This window comes from Lepidochelys kempii, chromosome 1 (assembly GCF_965140285.1).
Source record: "Lepidochelys kempii isolate rLepKem1 chromosome 1, rLepKem1.hap1, whole genome shotgun sequence".
Lineage (NCBI taxonomy): Eukaryota > Metazoa > Chordata > Testudines > Cheloniidae > Lepidochelys > Lepidochelys kempii.
The window spans coordinates 214306247-214323303 of record NC_136380.1 but is presented as its reverse complement, the minus strand read 5'-3'; the positions used below and the strand labels follow the sequence as shown (position 1 = coordinate 214323303).

General features: G+C 44.6%; 1 protein-coding gene across 2 annotated transcripts; it reads right to left on the bottom strand.

Annotated features, from left to right (window-relative positions):
• Positions 1 to 5402: 5402 nt before the first annotated feature.
• On the bottom strand, positions 5403 to 16811 carry LOC140898696 (C-type lectin domain family 2 member D). Of its 2 annotated transcripts, XM_073312884.2 has the most exons (5): positions 16347 to 16808; positions 14562 to 14651; positions 10527 to 10690; positions 8998 to 9101; positions 5403 to 5850 (listed from the first exon to the last, which is right to left on the bottom strand). In XM_073312884.2, exons 1-5 carry the CDS (start codon positions 16693 to 16695, stop codon positions 5715 to 5717), a joined length of 843 nt encoding a protein of 280 aa, XP_073168985.1. In that variant the 5' UTR covers positions 16696 to 16808; the 3' UTR covers positions 5403 to 5714. The 2 variants fall into 2 exon arrangements, with proteins under 2 accessions (XP_073168985.1, XP_073168994.1); XM_073312893.2 differs by lacking the exon at positions 14562 to 14651 and having other exon boundaries at positions 16347 to 16811.
• Between the last annotated feature and the right edge of the window lie 246 nt (positions 16812 to 17057).

Below are 17057 nucleotides of genomic sequence, written 5' to 3'. Positions count from 1 at the left end.
AGGGCTTGTCTACACTGGCAAATTTCTGCGGAGTAAAGCAGCTTTTTGCGCTCAAGCTGCAGACATGTACGCACTGCCAAGCCACTTGGTGCGCAGAAACTCCTCAGTTGCAGCGCTGTAAAAAACCCCACCTTGACGAGAGTCGGAAGGCTATTTGCGCAGAGGCTCCAACGCCCTATTGCCAGTGTGAACACTTAATTGCTTTCTGCACTGCAACTGGCCTCCGGAGCTGTCCCATAATGCCTCAAGTGACCGCTCTGTCATTGTTTTGAACTCAGCAGCTTTGGAGACATGCGCCCCTCCCTTTTCAAAGCACCATTTCTGACAGCCGTTGCATGCTGTGCTGATCTGCTCCGGGACAAAAAGCAAACCACTAATGTAGAATGCTCATGCTGGTGAACACACAGGCCGGTCTCTGTGTGTGCATGTGTGTGAGAGAGAGATTGCTGTGCAGAGAACCCAGGGAGGGAGGCGGGGGCTGATGTTGGGGTTTCCCCCTCCCACTGCCTAAGGACTGGTTGCTTCCTGCTGCTGTCTGAACTTACAAGACAGCATGCTGACACACTCTCTGTGCCCCAAAACACACTATCTCTCCCCTCCATACACACACACACTCCCTGTCACACACTCCCCCCCCACCCACTTCATTTGAAAAGTGGCTGGCAATGTAGTCGGATGCCCATGGGAAACCTGCCTCATGTGATGCTGTGCCTGCCCCATGAGGCATTGCAAACCCTTCCCAAAGCACCCTGCAGCCAGTGGCACAGTGGGATAGCTACCACAGTGCACTGCTGTCTTTGCCGTTGCAAGGGCTGCTAATGTGGATTCACTCCAGCGTCACAAGGAGCACAGCGTAGACATGCAACAGCGGTTTAATTCCAGCATTTTAATAAAAGTGGTATAATTCGTGGCGCAGAAACTTGCCAGTGTAGACATACCCTGAGTCTCAGTTACACATCTGGGCAGGTCCCACAATAGGGTTGCATAAGTGTAATAGAGGGCAGAAGTTTACTTGCAGAATCTTGATTATGTAGGAGCTATTGGCTTTATTTTCAGTTAAAATACTAACTAGTGCTCAGTGTTTAATGTCCAATATCCATTGTTCTAGATTCTTTTCACCAGTCATACATAACTCAATGAAATCTGTGAATATCAAAATGCATTAATCGTGAAAGAAGTTTAAAATGGTTTCAGTAAATAAAAAACTTTACACTTCTCGGGACAATTTCTGTTTTCAGTTACACTGGGGTGATTCCAAAGTAACTCCAGTTACTGCAGTGGAATGACTCTGGATTTACACTGGTTTCTGTTAGAGGGCTTTCCCTCAACACTCCCATTTCCCTGGTTCTTGTCATGCAGACAGCAAGCAGCAAAAGACCAGAAGTCCAAAGCGTGGATAATGTAATGTTTATTGGGGTTAGTTTCCAAACAAGCATATTCCGAAGCCCTTCACATCAGTCGGGCTTATCTCTATACGCCGATAGAGTCTGTTGCCCATTGTCCCCCTTCCCAGTTCTGATGCCGCAGAACCTGGCCTGTGTCCCTGTTCCCCATTCCCTATTTCCTGTTCCCATTCCCTCCCCCTTAGCAAACATGATTCCAATTTCCCTTCCCCCCACTTCTTGTCTGACTCCAGTTTATATAGTAATATTCTCAGCTATACCTTAACCAATCATTTTACTGAAATTTAACTAACCAATCCTAACATATTGTAACATAATTCTCTAAGCAATGATATCCCACTACCCTAATTAACTTACACCTAGCAAAATTAATTATACTGCAGACAGAAATAATTAAAGAACCAGACAGATTAACAATAGAAAAGTGGGGGCTATAAAGATAAAACATACAGAAATGAGGGTTTGACAACCACAACCATTGATAAGTGATTTCTTGCCAGACAGGATTGTATTCCTAACAGCCCAATACCACCTTATTTCAATGTGACTGGTTTGGAATATGAGGATGTGACCATACGCTTCCCAGCTTATGGCTGCCCCTGCTGCTTAGCCAAGGGCCTTAGCCTAAGAACCAAGCCTCAGACTATTCTAGTGAGAGAAGTCCCATACACAGGCAGACTTGTGATTTTGATTCTTTGTTTTATACCTCAATAACTAGCTAAGTGATACAAATACACCTAAGTTTTTAAAGTATAGGCCTTTACAGGCAGGCCTGCATATCACTAAAAGGAGAATTTGGCTCAAACCCATATTCCAATAAATAAGTTTAACGTGGTTAAGTCAAACACTTTGTTCTGTTTCAGTGCTAAAATCAGACAGAGACAGAGCACAGTTTTGTTTTGTTTTTCTGAACTAGCGATTGTTTGCATTTGAAGAGTGTAACAAGAACAAGCAACTGGTTCAGCCAGGGTCTTCCTGGCAAGGGCAATTCTATAGTAATATCTCAACAGCAGTGTTTAGCTATGTTTGTTCTCAAATGTTTGTTTTCCGGGAATAAAACTGGCCAGCGTGGCAAGCTGCGGGTGAGTGCAGAGCTCATCAGCAGAGCTGACCATGCAGAGCTCATCAGCAGAGGTGACCATGATGGAGACCCATAATCGCAAAAGAGCTCCAGCATGGACCTAACGGGAGGTACGGGGGTCTGATCGCTGTATGGGGAGAGGAATCCATGCTATCAGAACTACGTTCCAGTTTTCAAAATGCCAAAACCTTTGACAAAATCTCCCAGGGCATGAAGGACAGAGGCCATAACAGTGACCCGAAGCAATGCCGCGTGAACCTTAAGGAGCTGAGGCAAGCCTACCAGAAAACCAGAGAGGCAAACGGCCGCTCCGGGTCAGAGCCCCAAACATGCCGCTTCTGTGATGAGCTGCATGCCATTTTAGGGGGTTCAGCCACCACTACTCCAGCCGTGTTGTTTGACTCCTTCAATGGAGATGGAGTGCAACACGGAATCAGGTTTGGGGGACGAGGAAGATGATGACGATGAAGTTGTAGATAGCTCACAGCAAGCAAGTGGAGAAACCATTTTTCCCAACAGCCAGGAACTGTTTCTCACCCTGGACTTGGAGCCAGTCCCCCCCGAACCCACCCAAGGCTGCCTCCTGGACCCGCCAGGCGGAGAAGGGACCTCGGTGAGTGTACCTTTTAAAATAGTATACATGGTTTAAAAGCAAGCATGTTTAATGATTAATTTGCCCTGGCATTTGCGGCTCTCTTGGATGTACTCCCAAAGCCTTTGCAAAAGGTTTCTGGGGAGGGCAGCCTTATTCCGTCCACCATGGTAGGACACTGTACCACTCCAGGCCAGTAGCACATACTTGGGAATCATTGTAGAACAAAGCATTGCAGTGTATGTTTGCTGGCATTCAAACAACATCCGTTCTTTATCTCTCTGTGTTATCCTCAGGAGAGTGATATCATTCATGGTCACCTGGTTGAAATAGAGTGCTTTTCTTCAGGGGACACTCAGAGGAGCCCATTCCTGCTGGGCTGTTTGCCTGTGGCTGAACAGAAATGTTCCCCGCTGTTAGCCACGGGGAGGGGGGAGGGGCTAGCCACATGGTGGGGGGAGGCAAAATGCGACCTTGGAACGAAAGCACATGTGCTGTGTATGTAATGTTAACAGCAAGGTTTACTGTGAAAGAGTGTACCCATTGTTCTCTAAAATGTGTCTTTTTAAATACCACTGTCCCTTTTTTTTCCTCCACCAGCTGCATGTGTTTCAAGGATCACAGGGTCTTCTCCTTCCCAGAGGCTAGTGAAGATGAGAAGGCGAAAAAAACGCACTCGTGATGAAATATTCTCCGAGCTCATGCTGTCCTCCCACACTGACAGAGCACAGATGAATGCATGGAGGCAGACAATGTCAGAGTGCAGGAAAGCACAAAATGACTGGGAGGAGAAGTGGCGGGCTGAGGAGAGTAAGTGGCGGGCTGAAAAGAGGGCTGAAGCTGAAAGGTGGCAGCAGCGTGATGAGAGGAGGCAGGATTCAATGCTGAGTCTGCTGGAGGATCAAACTAATATGCTCCAGCGTATGGTTGAGCTGCAGGAAAGGCAGCTGGAGCACAGACTGCCGCTACAGCCCCTGTGTAACCAACTGCCCTCCTCCCCAAGTTCCATAGCCTCCTCACCCAGACGCCCACCACCTCCACCACCCCTCCCGGCGCTTCTCTCCTCCACCACCCCTCCTGGGCTACCTTGGCAGTTATCCCCCTATTTGTGTGATGAATTAATAAAGCATGCATAAATATGAAGCAACAATGACTTTATTGCCTCTGCAAGCGGTGATCGAACGGAGGAGGGGAGGGTGGTTAGTTTACAGGGAAGTAAGTTTGCGGATGATACTAAACTGGGAGGAGTGGTAGATACGCTGGAGGGGAGGGATAGGATACAGAAGGACCTAGACCAATTGGAAGATTGGGCCAAAAGGAATCTGATGAGGTTCAATAAGGATAAGTGCAGGGTCCTGCACTTAGGACGGAAGAACCCAATGCACAGCTACAGACTAGGGACCGAATGGCTAGGCAGCAGTTCTGCGGAAAAGGACCTAGGGGTAACAGTGGACGAGAAGCTGGATATGAGTCAGCAGTGTGCCCTTGTTGCCAAGAAGGCCAATGGCATTTTGGGATGTATAAGTAGGGGCATAGCGAGCAGATCGAGGGACGTGATCGTTCCCCTCTATTCGACATTGGTGAGGCCTCATCTGGAGTACTGTGTCCAGTTTTGGGCCCCACACTTCAAGAAGGATGTGGATAAATTGGAGAGAGTCCAGCGAAGGGCAACAAAAATGATTAGGGGACTGGAACACATGAGTTATGAGGAGAGGCTGAGGGAGCTGGGATTGTTTAGCCTGCAGAAGAGAAGAATGAGGGGGGATTTGATAGCTGCTTTCAACTACCTGAAAGGGGGTTCCAAAGAGGATGGCTCTAGACTGTTCTCAATGGTAGCAGATGACAGAACGAGGAGTAATGGTCTCAAGTTGCAGTGGGGGAGGTTTAGATTGGATATTAGGAAAAACTTTTTCACTAAGAGGGTGGTGAAACACTGGAATGCGTTACCTAGGGAGGTGGTAGAATCTCCTTCCTTAGAGGTTTTTAAGGTCAGGCTTGACAAAGCCCTGGCTGGGATGATTTAACTGGGAATTGGTCCTGCTTTGAGCAGGGGGTTGGACTAGATGACCTTCTGGGGTCCCTTCCAACCCTGATATTCTATGATTCTATGATTCTAAGTAGAGTGAATCAAGGGGCGGGGGATTTCATCAAGGAGAAACAAACAGAACTTTCACACCATAGCCTGGCCAGTCATGAAACTGGTTTTCAAAGCTTCTCTGATGCGCACCGTGCCCTCCTGTGCTCTTCTAACTGCCCTGGTGTCTGGCTGCGCATAACCAGCGGCCAGGAGATTTGCCTCAATCTCCCACCCCGCCATAAATGTTGCAGTCATTTGTTAGGTCTCATTATGGTCAATGGCCCGTCAAGTCTGCTACAATTGCTATCAGTATATCAGCCCTTCCCTCGGACCCTACCAGCGTTCTGTAGGAATTATCACTCTTCTCCATGTAGGGATGACTGCTCTCTTTATCAGTATCCAGTTGGCACTGAAGATGTGCATTCACGAACCCTACCACAATGGCTCTGTTTTCTCTGCTGCTACCATGATCCTGAATTTCAAAATGTTCAGATATTGTGGACTACAGGCCAGTGATCCACATGTGAAGAAAGTCAATGGATTTACACATCAAGCTCTGTTTTATGGAGAAAGTGTGCTGGACTGAGGCAGACCCACACTGCAGAGCCAGTTCCTGAGTAACCTGCACTCTGATGTGGAAATGGAGATTGAATCTGTGTGGGCACATTCTTCATGACCTGATAGGTGTACAGGAAATCTGAAAAACCACAAGAAAATAGGAATTAAGGCAGAAATTCCAGTCTGAAAATTCTAAAATAAATGATCAATACTTCATTGCTTATGTCATTTAAAACTGGAGCTGACAAAGCCCCAGAGAACACATTTTAGGGAACCATTTGACATTTGTCTGATTCAGGAGGAACAAACGTGTTGCTTTGTCCATCTCTCTGTGGGTCAGAACAGGAGTAGCCTGTGATGGTGCACCCCATAAGGTTTTATGGAAATATGCTTATGAATGTATATATATGACATAACTGGAATGCGTTTTATGCTACATATGCCATGTAACATATCTCTGTAAAGATTACGATCTACTGAATCTAGTCATCCTATTTGTATGCATCTACCATTTTTGTATTCAAAGTTATAAATATTGGCTGCGTACTTAGTTGATTTTTAAGTAGCCTTAGTAAAGCATTTGGTCAGCTTCTTGAGAAAGGAATGTGCAAATTAAGTGCCCAACCAAGAAACACTTAACAAACCATGGATCTTGGAAGGCTCCAATCCACATAAGAAGTCTTCCTGGAGACAGTCAAGATAGCATGTGGGCAATGGCTGCTGCCTGTAAAAACTGAGTCATGCATGGACATGTGACTTGCCCATGTGACTCCAAAACTCCATCTTGTAGCTGGACTTTGCATAGGAGAGAGGAGGGGGTCTCCACCCACAAGAGAAGGCCTATTTAAGCCCGTGGGAGACCCCTCCATTTTGTTTTCAGCTGGCTCAAGAAATAGCATCTCCACTCCCAAGGATACCTGATAGAAACTGGAACAAAGGACAGTAACTATAGGGGGTGTGAGTGATTGCTAGACCCAGACTAGAAGAAGACTAGTCTGTAAAAGGAAGCTTACTGGAACACCTCTGAGGGTGAGGTTTTATCTGTACTCAGTTTCATTACTGTATTAGGCTTAGACTTGCATGTTTTATTTTATTTTACTTGGTGATTCACTTTGTTCTGCCTGCTATTACTTGGAACCACTTAAATCCTACTTTCTGTATTTAATAAAATCACTTTTTACTTATTAATTAACCCAGAGTATGTATTAATACCTGCGGGGGAGGGCAAACAACTGTGCACATCTCTCTATCAGTGTTATAGAGGGCGAACAATTTTATGAGTTTACCCTGTATAAGCTTTATACAGGGTAAAACGGTTTTATTTGTGGTTTGGACTCAACATTGGAAGTTGGGTATCTGAGTGTTAAAGCAGGAACACTTCTTAAGCTGCTTTCAATTAAGCCTACAGCTGTTAGGGGACATGGTTCAGACCTGGGACTGGGTTTGTAGTAGGCTAGCAGGTCTCGCTCAAACCAGGCAGGGCACTGAAGTCCCAAGCTGCCACGGCAGGAAAGCAGGGGCAGAAGTAATCTTGGCAAATCAGTTGGCAGCCCCAAGGGGGTTTCTGTGATCCAACCCGTCACATAGCCTAAGGCTGAGTCATCACTCTATGCACTCTGTAAGCCTCCCTGTCTGGGCTCAAATGGGAGATAACTGATTAAAGACTGGGTGATCAACCAGTTAACAAGGGGATTCAGCTCATCAGCGGGGGCAGTTAAAATGGAGACAGAATGGGACAGGAGAAGGCTGGAAGGAAGAGCAAAGAAGCCCAGGAGCTCAGAAAGGTGAACTCACCCCCCTCTCTCATCCTGTGTCTAGGGAGTAAGTAGAAGCTTGGGGAAAGCATTATGTTTTGGAGACCATGAACGTGTATATGACATTACAATTAAAGCACATGATGTTGGACTTAGAGAGGAGTGTGTGGGGGCTATTTGCAAAGCAAAACACATGGGGAGATGGAGCATACCATGTGACACTCGTATATGGAAAACTCCCACTATTGCTTAGTGTGACACCCTTTCTAAAGAAGGTTACTTTAGTCACAGCTGGATGCTAGGTTACTGGAGCTGCTTGTGTGTTTGGAATGCGCAAGGCAGTTCAAAATCTAAAATGGTATTTCAATATGAAAGAATGGCCCAGACCATCTCCATGGATGGAGAGGACAAAATCCCAGCAAAAACCTAGTGAGGAATCCACGGAAAGGAAAAGTCCCACCTGTAGCATAGGTCTCCCGATTTCCAGACTTCAGAGAAGCCTCCTCTGCTAGGTTTTTGAGGGGTAGAGGTGGAGGTGGCCACCAACTTGGTGGAGAAAATCATCTAAATTAATGCTACCTCAGGCATTTCCCAGTTCACACTGGGAACCAATCTTTAGTAAGGCTTCTGGGGACATCTGCTAGTGCTGGAGCCCTTATCAATATAGCGCTATAATACAGAGAGCTATTAAAAGAGTACAGGACCTCTGGATCCTAGACGATTCACATACCGGGTAACCTCATGGAGTTTAACATATTGCATAGGTAATTCCTGTTTAGAGAACAATCTTACCCACTAAAATTACTACTGTCAATTTCTCCTCACATAAGGTGGAAATTTATAGATATAATGGATTGTAGTCATGACTGTAGCAGCATAATGTGCATATAGTCAAATAAAAGGCAGGCAACAGGATTAAATGAAACAGATTGATTCAGATCTGCTCTCATTTAAGCTGGTGTAAATCTGAAGTAACTCCATTGCAGTCAATGAAGTACTTTCAGATCAGCATTGACGTAACAGAGTAGAAAGTGGGCCAGTGTCTTGATTTTACTGTTACCATACACACAGCAACAATTTCAATATCTAATTCTTCTCTCCTCTTTAACTAGCTAAAAAGAAGCTGAGCTCTCTCCTAATGAACAAAGGAAAATGATACTTCAGGGGGACAATAGCCCCAGCTTCTGTGAAGAACAACAGCATTAGGCCAGGTCTACACACGGACTTTGTACTGGTATAATTAGTTCAGTGAGGGGCCTGATATTTTTACTGAAATAGTTATGCCAATATAGCCTTCCTAGTATGGACACAGTTACATCAGTATAAAGGTGATTTTTACTAGCATAGCTTATTCCTCTTCCCCTAAGTACATTTATACCAGTATAACTGTGTCCACACTTGGGGTGGGGTGGTGGTGGGGGTCCATTTTAGATGGTAAAGGTAAAGCAGAACAACTTTTGTGTGTAGACAAGCCCTTAATTTTTCACTTTCCTTACTCTCCTCTTACATAGCACATTTGAAAGAAAACTTACAGACTCGTATTAAGTGTCTCTCCATTCACCCAGTAGAACTTGGCTCCTTTCTTGCGCAGCCCAATCCAAGAGTCTCTTGTGCGTATTCGATTCATTATGAAATTCTAGACAAAACATATGTCACAATGAATTTCCACACTGAGAAGTGCATCTTTTCTGAATCCATTCAGTATGGAAGAGTTTCCGTTCTGAAAATGGGTTCCTACCTTTATTTTAGAGATACCGGGGATCTGATTCTCCACAGCCCTGCACTTTGTGTTGTCATTTTTGCCTGGCCAAGTGGGTCTAAAATGACACCATTCTGAAAAGGAAGGGTTTTACCCCATCTTTGTACAGATCTAAATAGCCACACAAGATACAAGGAAGTGGACAATCAAGCCCAATGTGTTTTCTTGATTAGATCGCTACTGCTCTATTGCTAAATTTCATTGCAAGAAACAATTCTAAAAGCACAGAGAGGTCACGACCTATAGTCAATGGAGGATGAGCCAGTTGGCCATGTTATTGGACAAACAGAGCCTTGCTCGCTGATCAGAGTAGACCAAAATACAACTTCAGCCAGTCAGAAAGAAACCACCACAATGACACTGGTATATCCTCACCCCACCTCACCTCATGCTCCGCTACCCCTGCAGTTGCAAAAGTACATAGATCATTAATATCATCAGCTGTATATCATGGATAACAGATAATACAATGCTCTGAAGGATAGCAAAATATTTCAGTACAATGACTTCACTCAATTAATAGTGGTGAGGGGTGAGAGTAGGTGAAATCTAAGTAAATACATATCTAGATTAAGAGATTACAGTGTTTAAGTACACGGGGCCTAATTCACCATTTTCCTGATGGAGTTTTATGCCAGGGTAACTCTACTGATTTCAGTAGAGTTACACCAGCATAAAAGTTGAGAAATACAGAACAAATATCCCTTACCTTCCCAGTTGTTCAATTTTTACTCTTGACTTTGGCGATATCATTTCACCATTTCATTCTATTTTCTTTCTGGGAAGATCAGATCTAAATTCTGATCCTGCACTCACTGAAGTCAAATTGCAAACCTCCCATTGACTTTAGGGGTACAGGAGACCCTAAATTTCTAATAAGTAAAAAATTATTATTAAAAAAACAACATTTAGGCCTTTCTGTTAATTAAAAACACAAAAAACACAAACACAAAAAAAGTCCATCTCAAATTTTTTATTTCCTTTGATGATTACTTTTAATACATGCCCACTTTGCAGTTTTAATTTCTGAAAGGTTCTTCCACCCCATCTCAGAACATGAATGGGCTTCTGTGATGGATGCTGATGGAAAACAACCTATATGTCATTGAACATGCTGTTTGCGATTTGACTTCTCTGTTAGTGACAAGCAGCTCTGTCACATGCTATGTTGGATTCCAGCATATTCTGATATTCCAGGGTGTTTGGGGGTGGTGGAGAGGGAGGAAGGGGGAAGAGTGATACAATTACAGGAATCGTTGGGGTGAGAGAAGGGATGCTGTATCAGAAGGATGGAAACCTTACCATTTCTTGTTGGCTTTCAATCACAGCAAGAGAAGCCCTGTGTGCAGAGCAGAAGCTCTGACTGGAGTCCCAGTCTGCTTGATCTTCTGAGAGGTAATAACATTTCTTTCTGTAGTATAACCAGTCATCAGGGCATGGCTCCAGGTGAGGCAATCTGAGAGGATCTTTATTTGAAATGAAGTGAATATTACTATCCTAGTACATAGCAAATGCATAGGACTGTGTTTTATTCACTATTCCCTAAAAACTTCACAGCAAGCTGGTCTTAAATTCTGTGGCAAGGCACTTTGGTGTCTGTGATACTGCCAGAACAACCTGGAAATTCTGCAGCAACCTCTAGTATATTAAAAAATGGAAGCTTGTATTGAATTAAAGATGAAACTGAACGATACAATACAATATGCTCTGTTAATTATTTAAAATATTAAATTCAATTTATTTTACTTTCTCCCTAAATTATCAATTGACAATGGGCTGTAAATTTCTGTATTGAAAATACACAGCTAAAAGTTGGCAGGACATGGAAGGGCAGACAGCTGAGTGAAGAATGTTTGGGGCTTTGAGGCATGGGAAGTGGTTTGAGATTGTGAGAGATGCATCCGATGAAGTGAGCTGTAGCTCACGAAAGCTTATGCTCAAATAAATTTGCTAGTCTCTAAAGTGCCACAAGCACTCCTTTTCTTTTTGTGAATACAGACTAACACGGCTGCTACTCTGAAACCTGACATTGAATAAAATGTTCAAAGTGACTTTGGCACTTACAGTGATCTCTTCAAAATCACCTAAACAGGTTAGGTGCTTAACTCCCATTAAAATCACTTTTAAAAGAACCTGTTTAGGCACTTTTAAAAGAACCCACTTTCAGTGAGGTTTAAACTAGTGTAAATGGTGGATTCTCCATAACTTGAAGTCTTTAAATCATGATTTGATGACGTCAGTAACTTAGCCAGAGGCTAGGGGTCTATTACAGGAGTGGGTGGGTGAGGTTCTGTGACCTGCAGCGTGCAGGAGGTCAGACTTGATGATCCCTTCTGATCTTAAGTCTATGAGACTATGTTAAAAGAACATTATTTAGGTTGCAAAAGGAAAGCACTCAAAACCTAGAAAATGCCAGAATTTAGGTGGCCTGTGTACCTCAGTTTGGCCCTCTTGTGTATATGCATTATGATACAGTTTTTAATTACATGATCACATACTTTTTTTTACAGGTCCCTGTCTCATTCAGTGCAACAGATGGATAATGGTCAGAGAATGAATCAGGGTTGTGGAGTAAATTAGGCTGCATGTAGGATTCCTGCCCCACTTGCTCTAGAAGTTAGAAAATGTGTGGAGAGGATGGTATCGTAGTTAAAGCAGGTGAATGCCAAACAGGCAAACTCATTTCTATCTTTGGCTCTGCCATGGGATTCTTATGTGATGCTGAACAAGGCACTTAAACCAAAAATTTTGCAGGTGGCTATTAATGACATGTTTCTCATTTTCTGGGTACCCAACCATGACACCTGAGGGCTGATTTGCAGAACTGCTGAGCACCTATAACTACACTTAAAGTCAGTGGATGCTTGACAGTAAGGCAGCATGGTCTAAAGGAATGAAAACAAGGCTGGGAGTGAAGCGGACCTAAATTTTAAGTCTGGTTCTGCCACAGATACACTGTTTGGTCTCAGGCAGGTCTGTCTCAATTTCCCCCATCTGTAAAATGGAGATAATAATGCCCTCCTACCTCATTGTAGAGAGAAATTTCTCAATGTTTGTGAGGACCTCAGATAGTACAGTGACAAGTGCTCAACTACAGACTACCAGGAAACGAAAAATGTTTTATTCACTGCAGACTTTGAATAGTGTACACTAATAACTAAATAATGAGAATAAAAATATCGAACAGCTGCCTCACTACCTGCACACCAACCATACTGGCCACTGAATGAGGCTGGGGTCCAAGGGGAAAAATAGTATGGGATCACATAACTAAAGACTGTCTCATAATATATACGCAAAAGGTGGCAGAATTAAGTTGCACAGACAATCATAATACTGGCATTTACTGACTTTTGAGTGCTTGGCTTTGCAACCTCATTAACATTCTCTTAATACAGGTAAGTATGTAGGATTGAGCTGAAATTAACATTAATTCTAAACAGTTCTTATGAACTTTGAAACCTTTCAATGACCTACATGATGAAGCAGCAATTTATTTACTTAGAATATGGCACCACGCGCAGGTTCGGAGGACCTGAGAAGACAAGGAGAACAATTTTGGGGCTGTTTTGTTAAATACCAGGACTGGTATTATTTTGGGGCTGTTTTGTTAAATACCAGGACAGGTATTATTTTTTAAAATGTCTTGGAGAGCACTGGAAAGCACTCTATGTAAATTAAAGACGGTTCTAATTTAAAAATTGACGAGAGGCATTGATGCTGTTTAGCTAAAATTTTAATATCAGATTAGAAATACTATCAAATTTTGCACAGCAATACAGGCACTTTTGCCCAGTTTCACAAAGGTATTTAGGCCCCTAACTTCTACTGTAATTAATGGAAGTTGGAAGCCTAAATCTGGGCCTTTGAGGATCTGGGCCTTTATTACTAGTTAGACACCGTGATGGGAAAAAGTGGAAAATTAGATGCAGTCTAGTAAATTGAAGACAAGACTGGGAGCCAAGAGCTCAAGTTCCAATCTGCCTGAGCCACTGATTTACTGTGTGACCTTGAGCAAGTCACTTGACAACTCTGCCTCAGTTTCTCCACCTATAAACTAGGAATGATAATATTTACCAAGAATAAATAGTAATTAAGCAGTTTGAAGATGAAATGGTCTGAGTGAGCTTGAAAAGTCCATTTGTCCATTCACTAAGAATGCACAGGAAACTTTCCCAGGAAAGTACCATCAACTTCTGCTGAACCTAAGTTTTCATTAAAGGCCTGATTCACTGGTATCCTTGGTGATTTGCACTGATACAACAACTCAAAGCAGACATAAACCTAGCTTGACACAAAATGGTGAATCTGACTCTCTGCTCTTAGATTCTCTGGTTGAAGCCAGGAAACCTTCCAAACTGGAACCAAGTGTAACCAATACATTGCCGTCTTCCTAAGTCTGTTGACAGACAGCCTCCAGTGCCTGCAACATCCAGTAAAGTGAGAAAAACTGTTTGATTCAAAACTTGCTTAGTCTGATAAAGTTCAGGATTTTACCTTTTATTTCTTATGTAACCAACTCTGACCTCTATACCTAACACTTATAATCACTTAAAATCTATCTTTCTGTAGTTAATAAATTTGTTTAATGTTTTATCTCTACCAGTGCATTTTTGATTGAAGTGCTTACGGAATCTCAGCTTAGAATAACAAGGGCTGGTGCATATTAATTTTATTTGATAAAATGACGGACGTATGAGCTTGTACTGTCCAAGGAAGCCTTGAGCAGTATAAGATGGCACATTACTGGGATGCAAGGCTGCGGGGATTTACTGGTGTCTCCCTGTGGATAGTTTATGAGAGGCTGTGAGAGCCTGCATGTAACTTTGGGTGTGCCTTTGTATGCTAATGGCTGTGTGAGAGCAAAGCCTGAAGGGGCTGCTTGTCACTAGCAGAGCAGTGTGAGAGGTATCCTGAGCCAGAGAGTTAAAGCGGGCAGAGCAGTCCCACAGTCCATGTTGTATCCAGGGGGGCATGGGGGGGGCGTGTCACAGTGATGCAGTGAGCAGGGTGAAATGCACAGCTTGTTGCTCTGGGCAAGATTTGCACTTCATACGCTGGTGTAGAGATTTTAAGTGTGTTGACAGAATACAGTCAAAAAAGGGTCACACGTTTGGGCTACTGTCTGACAGGGACCCAAAAACAGAAGCCTGGGGGAAAGGTAAAGACACCCTTTTCCTCCATCAGAGCAGCCAGTAGGTTTGGGGCAGGGAGAGGGAGATAAATAATAGATTTCTCCCATCCTCATAGCAGCCAGAAGGCTCTGAGGTGGGAAGGAGGAAAGAAAAGAGATATTGCTTTGTCTTTCCAACATCATTTTGTCTTAAAAGCACTTACGTGAGCTAAACCAGCCCAAGAGTAAAATCACAATAATGGCAATCAAAACTCCAGCAACCCGTCTCCAGAACCAGAAGTGTGAGCAGAGGCCTGAAAAGGAGAGAGTTGAGAAGCTTCGGTGAATTAAACATGTATAGAACTAAAGAATTTAGAGACTTGGTCATTAAAAAAAGAATCAAACATGGATTCAAACTACATCCATATTTAGGCACCTAAATACGTGACCTGATTTTCAGAGGTGCTGAGCAGCTACAACTTCCACAGAAGTCAATGGGAACTGCTGATGCTTGGTACCTCTGAAAATAAGGCCTAAATATGGATGTGGGTGTCTAACTTTAGGCACTCAAAATGTGAAGTGTTTACCTCTGTGAATGTGTGGTTTCCTTCAGAAGTGTTAGCTAGAGAATGACTCATTGATAGAGTACCTCTCCTCTTAGAAGGATGGACAACTGAGATGCTAGAGGCCAGGTCTACCCTACCTCAGTCCACTCATTACAACACACATCCCTCTCACATCACAAAGAGTGGAACCCATGTTATACTGAAGGATAACTAGTAGGGCGGTCAAGTGATTAAAAAAATTAATTGCAATGAATCATGCAATTAAAAAATAATCGTGTGATTAATCGTACTGTTAAACAATGATAGAATACCATTTATTTAAATATGTTTGGATGTTTTCTACATTTTCAAATATATTGATTTCAATTACAACACAGAATACGAAGTGTACACTCCTCACTTTATATTTATGTTTGATTACAAGTATTTGCACTGTAAAAAAAAAGAAATGTATTTTTCAATTCACCTAATACAAGTACTGTAGTGCAATCTCTTTATCATGAAAGTTGAACTTATAAATGTAGAATTATGTACAAAAAACCTGCATTCAAAAATAAAACAATGTAAAATTTTAGACCCTGAAAGTCCACTGAGTCCTAGTTCTTCTTCAGCCAATTGCTCAGACAAACAAGTTTGTTTACATATGCAGGAGATAATGCTGCCTGCTTCTTGCTTACAAAGTCACCTGAAAGTGAGAACAGGCGTTCTCATGGCACTGCTGTAGATATTTACGTGCCAGATGCACTAAAGATTCATATCTCCCTTCATGCTTCAACCACCAGTCCAGGGGACATGTGTCCATGCTGATGATGGGTCAAAACAAAATGTTTTATTCAACCTCAAACACCTCCAGCGTTTCCATTTTGTTGCAGGGGAGGTAAATCAATTTCACTGAAAACAAATTTTCATTTGGGTTTTTCAGGTCGATTCCCCAAACCTAAAACCCAATTATTCCCAGCTCTAGCAGTGACTTCGAAAGCCTTTATTTCCTTGCACAGCCTGTGTATCCAGGAATCCCCTCCCTCACAGATGGCCTGTGAGGTGACCCTGTTCTCACAGGCCCTGCCTCTTTTTCTCCCCACACAATCTTCCCCTGCCCCCACTCCTCTCCTGTCTCTTTCAGCCCTGCTGTGCTGAAGTGTAAGGAGCTGTCTTGCACATTATTAATGAAGTATTGCTTGTTCCAGGGAAAAAAACAAGGCGAGCAGGCTAGGGCAGAGGAGGAAATAGAAAGGGCAGAAGAAGGCAGTGAGTGGAGGGGAAAGGGCTGTGGAGGAGAGCCAGGGGCTGTGGGGGAAGCAGAGGGCTTGGAGGCAGATTGGGTGGCGTCGCAGAGGGGGTGAAAGGGCAAACTGGGGAGAAGGGACGATGAGGGGCTCTAGGAGGAGGCATCATGTCACACAAACACCAGCCATAGACCTCCCCCCTCCCCCCCCCCCTTACCCCACGTGGCCTGTCTCCAGCTGGCCTTTACGGTCCCGGCGCCCCGCCCTGGCCCCAAGAGCTGCTCCGCTTCCCCTCCTGCGCCTTGTCCCGGCTCCGCATCGCGGTCCCTGGTATCCACCTGCACCAGGCAGTGCCGTGCTGAGCCCCGGTTCCCGGAGGGGTCCGCAGGGCAAGCGCCGCCCAGGGCTCGCGGGGCCCCAGCCGGGACGGGGGCTACACCCCTCAGGTCCGGCTCGGACTTGGATCGACGGTGGCGGCCGAGCCTCCTCCTCAGCTGCGGCCTCTCCCCGCGGGGCGGAGGACGCTGGCGCCATTCGCTCCCGCTCCGCCCTGCGAGGCTCCACATCCCCCCGGCGGCGCAGCGCCCCCGGCCCCGAGCGGCCCCCCGGGACCCAGCACGCGCCTCTCGCGCCTACTTTCACTTTCACTGCCCCCGCGAGCTCCCGGCCCCGCCGCCCAGGGCGGGGACAGGGCTCAGCAGGGGCCCCGCCGAGGGACAGTCCCAGGCGGCAGCCAGCAGAGAGAGACAGGCACCCTCCTGCCGAGTTACCAGCGCGCCCAGACTCGGGGAGATCAGAGGGGTTCAGAAACCTGAACCTTCGAGTGAGCTGAGCCCAAACACCAGATGCAGACGCTCTTCCCCGCTGTAGAAAAGGCTGAGGACGCAGGACAGCCAGGTGGCAGAAGCAAGCAAAAGCTTCCAATTTT

Coding starts and splice junctions, on each gene's coding strand:
- LOC140898696 (XM_073312884.2), bottom strand. CDS start 16,695: ATGTGGAGCCTCGCAGGGCGGAGCGGGAGCGAATGGCGCCAGCGTCCT. Junction 14,652..16,346: donor CTGGAGACAGGCCACGTGGG/GTAAGGGGGGGG, acceptor TCTCCTTTTCAG/GCCTCTGCTCACACTTCTGG. Junction 5,851..8,997: donor GAGACACTTAATACGAGTCT/GTAAGTTTTCTT, acceptor GTGGTTTTTCAG/ATTTCCTGTACACCTATCAG.